At 41.5% G+C, this 6445-nt stretch overlaps 1 protein-coding gene across 1 annotated transcript in view; it reads left to right on the forward strand.

Annotated features, from left to right (window-relative positions):
- Nucleotides 1-6445, forward strand: part of FLT3 (fms related tyrosine kinase 3) — a 60801-nt gene that overhangs the window by 50041 nt on the left and 4315 nt on the right. The window contains exons 19-22 of the mRNA XM_006773676.1: nucleotides 71-193; nucleotides 2341-2452; nucleotides 3149-3248; nucleotides 3718-3823. Of these exons, the coding sequence (XP_006773739.1) occupies nucleotides 71-193; nucleotides 2341-2452; nucleotides 3149-3248; nucleotides 3718-3823 (441 nt within the window). The remainder of the gene's footprint in view (nucleotides 1-70; nucleotides 194-2340; nucleotides 2453-3148; nucleotides 3249-3717; nucleotides 3824-6445) is intronic.

Raw genomic sequence — 6445 nt, forward strand, 5'->3', positions numbered from 1 at the left:
CTCAAAGCCAAGAAAGGTTGCCGCTGTGAGACTGCACCATGGCAAATAATTCCCATGTCATTCCTTACAGTGTGTCCACAGGGACCTGGCAGCCAGGAACGTGCTGGTGACCCGTGGGAAAGTGGTGAAGATATGCGATTTTGGATTGGCTCGAGATATTATGAGTGATTCCAACTACGTTATCAGGGGCAACGTGAGACTGCTTTTCTTACACGTTTTTCTTCCGTTATTTTGTGTTTTGTCATTGTCATGGTGAACATGTACACTCACTGCAGTGTTGATTAATATCCAAATGTGTCCTTAGAGCAGTTTGCTTTCTTATGCTGAACAACTTTTCTGCAGCTTCAGGGAATATTTCATCTGTAATAAAGTTGGAGCAAAACAGCAACACATCTATCCTGGGGCTTGTCAGAATAGGTCAGTTAGGGACCTTTGAGTGCAAGCCACACTGAACACAAATCTCATTACTTGCATTTATTTCAGTTCCCTTAACTATAAAGTGACTGTTGAGTTATGTTTCCAATGATGGGAATAACTAATAGTTACAATAAAGTACTTAATGTAAATCAAATATTAAATATAAATTTCTATAAGGCACAATATGTAAATTAAATATTAGTTAATGAATACTTTCATCCTATTACTATTACACAGGGAAACCTAGAATATGACTAAATCTACTTGTTTAAAAAACTGAGGATAGGTGTATTATTTATAAGAAAAGTATTAGAAATACTAGATGAAAACATTGAGTATTTGAAAGAGTATGATTGTTAGGAATTAACATCTGGATTCAAGCCCCTGTTCTTCTTCGTTGGGGCTCTTCATTTTTGGGGTTTCTAGCTGCTTTATTGTCCCTCCTTGTAAAATAGTAACAAATGCCGGTATCATGCTTACTGTGTGCTAAGTGCTGTTCTGGGGGCTTTACATATATTAATTCAGTTAGGTCAGAAGTACCCATTTGTGGGTGAGGAAACTGTATCACAGACACGTAACTAGCCCGTGACTACGCAGCCCAAAGATCAGAGTGTGAAGGGTCTGAGCCTGAGTCTCTGTATAACCAGGATGGATGGTGCAGTGCTTCCCATGGGGAGTATACACTGATCTCAGCATCGTTGTGGGAATGAACCAGTAAAATCCTCATGAAAGCTCCTGTCCAGGGTAAACATCCAATAAATGCTAAACATCAAATTCAACTATCTCTCCACTAGACTCAAATGATCACCTGAGCTGATGTTAGATCTGTGCCTCATTGTAGCTGAAGTCACAAATCTGATGAATGCTCACCTGCGGCTTACATTTCTTCTGTAGCACAGAATGGTTGGTCCATTTTAAATCCACTCTGAATGGGTTTATAGAAGTTTCTACCCTACTAGTTGGTGGTCTCTTCTGAAACACATTCAGAAGCTGAAACACATTTGCAACTACAAGTAATTCATTCAGTTGATCAAATTAGCCTGCTTGGTTCTATCAGTTCATCAATTTATGGAGGATTTAAGATAGGGTTTCTATCTTGAGTTTTGATTTTACTTGACAGAATAAATGTGCACCGCGAAGGGTTCCTAACCCATGAAGAAAAACTATTACACAATGTTCTTCGTCCCCGTCTTGATTCTAATCTGAGGCTGTGCCCATTTAAAACCTCCGTTTCATGCTACTGGAAATTATTAAAGCCACAGAAGCCCGCCTGCTATCATTTCTGGAAGTGATGACATAGGCTTCCTTCACCACATTCTTGTGGAAAGCATTTTCATGGAAATTCTCCCAAGAAATGTTTTAACAAAATAATGCACTGATTCATTAGTATCCATTCACCTCCAGGGAACTGACTGGCTACCCCTTAATGCAGTGGTTCTCAACCTTCCTAATGCCGCGACCCTTTAATACGGTTCCTCATGTTGTGGTGACCCCCAATTTCATTGTTACAAATTGAACATAATTAAAGCATAGTGATTAATCACAAAAACAATATGTAATTATATATGTGTTTTCCGATGGTCTTAGGCAACCCCTGTGAAAGGGTTGTTTGACCCCCAAAGGGGTCGCGACCCACAGGTTGAGAACCACTGCCTTAATGGAAAGTATCTACTGTTAAGCTTTTCAATTGCAAACACAAGTTTTTGTTCAAGATAAGTTTTAAAGAAATACAGGCGGGGTTTTTCTTAAGGCTACTATGTTAGAATGCTAATTTGAAATGAAACACTGCCCATGAGGAATATGATTTTCTCAATAAAGCATTAAGAGTGGCCTTAGGAAGATCAAATTTATCTTCTAGCTCACGAGAGACAAGAAATATTTGTCCATGGAAAACTCACCATTGATCTCTTGGATTTTATACAGGCCCGCCTGCCTGTGAAGTGGATGGCTCCTGAAAGCTTGTTTGAAGGGATCTACACGATTAAGAGTGATGTCTGGTCATACGGAATATTACTCTGGGAGATATTCTCGCTTGGTAAGTTTTGCAGTTTGCTGCCCTCTCTGGGCACTGGGCTTCTGGACAGTCTGTCTTTCTGTGCCTCCTCAGCTCTTAAGTCAAAGAGTGGATGAAATGTCACCTGGAATGTGCCCAGAGCTCCCAAGTCTTACTTCTGTTGCAGCACGTGCCACTTGATGTTTTATTTACTGGGGTTAATAGTTCTGTCTCCAGCCCATTACTTGCCTTGACAGCTGGAACTGTGACTTGGCCCAGTAGCAGCCCAGCACAATTCAGCGTCTGGCTCATGGGAGCTCTCCATACATTTGTTAATTGAATGAATGAATAAAGAAATGGAGAATGAGCCCTAGCTGGTTTGGCTCAATGGATAGAGCGTCAGCCCATGGACTGAAGGGTCATGGGTTTGATTCCCATCAACGACGCATACCTTGGTTGCAGGGGTCCGTACAGGAGGCAACTGATCAATGTTTCGTTCTCACATGGATGTTTCTGTCTCTCCCCCTCCCTTCCATTCTCTCTAAAAAATCAATGGAAAAATATCCTTGGGTGAGGATTAACAGCAACAACAAAAAAAGAGAGAAAGAAAGAAAGAAAGAAAGAAAGAAAGAAAGAAAGAAAGAGGAAAGGAAAGGAAAGGAAAGGAAAGGAAAGGAAAGGAAAAGAAGAAGAAATCCAGAATGAATAAATGTTTCTAATCTCCAATGTTTCCCTTAGGTGTCAACCCTTACCCTGGCATTCCAGTTGATGCAAACTTCTATAAACTCATTCAGAGTGGATTTAAAATGGACCAGCCATTTTATGCTACAGAAGAAATGTAAGTTCACACAGACTGTGAAGTGGCTGTAATCAGAAATGCTTAGTCTGTCTAGTTCCCAGTTCATGACAAGAAAAGTAAAACTCCGTAAAGCAAACCTCATATGATTCCTCTTTAGAAAAGAAAACTCCCTGTTGTGTTTGGGGGGTTTCTGAACAAAACCGAACCTTCCCTGCCCTCAGGTACTCTCACTTCTGGGTTTCAATTCCTTTGCTGAGGGATCCTGAGTGATAAGACTCCATCTCCTGACTTCTGGTCCACGTCATATTTTTTAAAATGCATTTCTGTCCATCATCAAATTTGTCCTTTCTGATATGAGTTCAAAATCCAGTCAAGTACTTGCCACAAAACAGACATGCCACAAACACGCAGCTCCCTGGCTGTCAGTGGTACTTCATTACGTAAAAAATTACCCCCTTTTCTGCATTCAGATTTCCTCATCTTGCTCCTTGTTCTGTGTCTTTTACAGATACTTTATAATGCAATCCTGCTGGGCTTTCGACTCCAGGAAACGGCCGTCCTTCTCTAATCTGACTTCATGTTTGGGATGTCAGCTGGCAGACGCGGAGGAAGCGGTATGTGGCAGCACGGCACTTTATATAAAAGGGCAATGAGAACACTCGCTGCCGGTTTCCTCAGAACCCACGGCACCAAGTTGCCTTCCTCACCCCAAGTTGTCGTGGTTGCCCTTTAAAAGCTGTGTGGAGTGATACACTTGAATCTAATATAAACTGTAATTGAAAAGTTTTACAAAAACATTAAATTTAATTAAAAAAAGAAAAAGGTAGTATGGGTGAGACATACTTATTAATAAGGGATATTTTTTTGGGGGGGGGAGTTTTTCTGAAAATTTCAGCCATTTGATTAAGGAATTAAGTGCTTTTAAGTGTCCAGTGCAGAGGACTAGACAACTAAATAAAATTTAATCCCTGACCTTCCTTTCCTAATTCAACATGGAGCTTTGTACAATGCAATCACATAATATAGTAGAGTGGAAAGAACATTGACCTGAAGCTGTGAGTGTCTGATACCAGCTCTACTACTCTGCTCCCTAAGAGTTGTGTGAATTATAGCCAATCACTTTATTTCTCTGAGCCTTAGTTTTCTCACATGTAGAATGGGTTGCTAAACTAAATGATCCTTGAACTTTGGGAACATGGAATTACTTGGATGATTCTTTGCCTCATCAGCACCACCTGGTGTAGCAAAAGGAGCCATCCCCTAGGTGAAGTGAACATAAGATTCACCTTGAACTCCCCATACCTAGGTTCAAATCTTGGCTCCATAATTTGCTTCTTATATGACTTAAGTCACTTAGCTTTTTCTGGGGTCTGTTTCCTTATCTGAAGTATGGGATTCATAAACCTTACTTCACATAATTTTAAGGAGTAATTAAGAAGACATATGTGCCTGGCCAGTGTGGCTCAGTGGTTGAGCATTGACCTATGAACAAGAAGGTCACTGTTTGATTCCTGGTCAGGGCACACACCCAGGTTTCAGGCTTGATTCCCAGTAGGGAATTCCCAGTAGGGGCATGTGCAGGGGGCTGCTGATCAATGATTCTCTCTATATCTCCCTCTCCCTTTCTCTCTGAAATCAATAAAAAAAATTTTAAAACTTATTTTTTTTAAAAAGATGACATATGTGAAAAGTCTTAACACATCGCAGACACCTAATAGTTAATAAATGTTAGTTAAATATAAATCTGATTCTTTAAATGCATTATCTGTCCTCTGTTTTGAAATTATTAAGAGTCCATTTTCAATTCTGTGGTCTCCCTAGAGGCCTATGTAGATAGTGAGTGTCCTCTCCTCCTGCTATGATTTTTAAAAAATCGCATATAGAAACGAAGTTATTGTCAGGAAATTAGGTCAAAAAGGTTGTGAGAGATAGAAAGCCTCCAAGGAACTATAGCTACTGAACAGATTACCTGTAAGCAGTTAATGACACCGTGAAATAAGTTGAAAGGAGAGTTATAGAGAGCAACAAGAAATGAGCTGTTGGAGTAAAGAAAAGGGGTTGAGTGATTTTTACTTGCTGGGAAGTTCGGTGCAGGTTTACAGAGCTGGTTTTTGAGCTGTGCTGTGAAGAATGTGTAGTATTATGGCTAATGGGGAATGGAGGGTTAGTAGTGTGTACCATGCTAGATGAGTAATATAAAGGGTCAAAGTTGAGAAATTAGAATGGGAAATAAATGGTTGTAAACATTATAGAGTGAGTGGGGGGAAATGGAGGAAACAAGACTGTGAAGGTGAGTATAACCAGGTGGGAGGGGCCACTGCTAATGAAGGACCCCTTGGCTTTGGTCAGGATCACCTTGGTCTTGGTGTGCGGTTCTCCTTTCATGGCCCCCCCCTCCACACACACACACACACACACACACACACACACACACACACACACACACACGATGTCCAGATCCCCTTCCTTCTGTTCAGGGGGCATCAGGAATGGAATAGCAAGCTTTCCATAGACAGGGGTGGGGAACATCCAGCCCTCAGGCCGTATAAGGCCCCCCAAATAATTTGGTCTGGCCCTGCTAAGGCATTAGGGTGAGTATATTAAATGTTTGACCAATATAGCAGGCTAATTTTTAAGTTGATAATTTTGTATGGCCTTGAATGATGTTATAAATACCCAAATGGCCCTTGGCAGGAGAAAGGTTCCCCACCCTTGCTATAGATGATGCGTCAGCTGAGGGTATCCATGCTCAAGGACAGTGCTCCAACTTTCCCCATAATTTCTTCAGCTCTCTCCCTGACCCTCTGTGATGAAAAGTTGTTTTCTTACCAATATCCGAGCCTCTGGTAACAAGCAGTAGCTTCTTTAGGTAAATTAGGAAAAGGCGCCCCCTATGGGAGGGATGAATCACCAAAAGAAGTCCCTGACTCCTGGCTGGTGTATCCAGTCTAGACTCCTGGAGAGCAGAGCACATATGGGTTTCAGTCCCCACTTGCTCACTTGGCTGGGCACCTTGGAGCAAGGTGTAATCTGCACAACCATATCAGGCAGCTCTGCCCACTGTGAGCAAACTCTGTCCCTCCTCTGCTACCACTCCATCTTTTCACAACTAGGCACCATCACGTCCATTCTCTTGAATGGGAAAACAGACCTGGCCAGCATACTTTGCTTGGGGTCACCTCTTCTGGAACGCATGTGAATGGTTTTTGTAGAATCTCTGTTTCCGCTTTATCATG

This window comes from Myotis davidii, unplaced genomic scaffold (genome assembly GCF_000327345.1).
Source record: "Myotis davidii unplaced genomic scaffold, ASM32734v1 scaffold65, whole genome shotgun sequence".
Classification (NCBI taxonomy): domain Eukaryota; kingdom Metazoa; phylum Chordata; class Mammalia; order Chiroptera; family Vespertilionidae; genus Myotis; species Myotis davidii.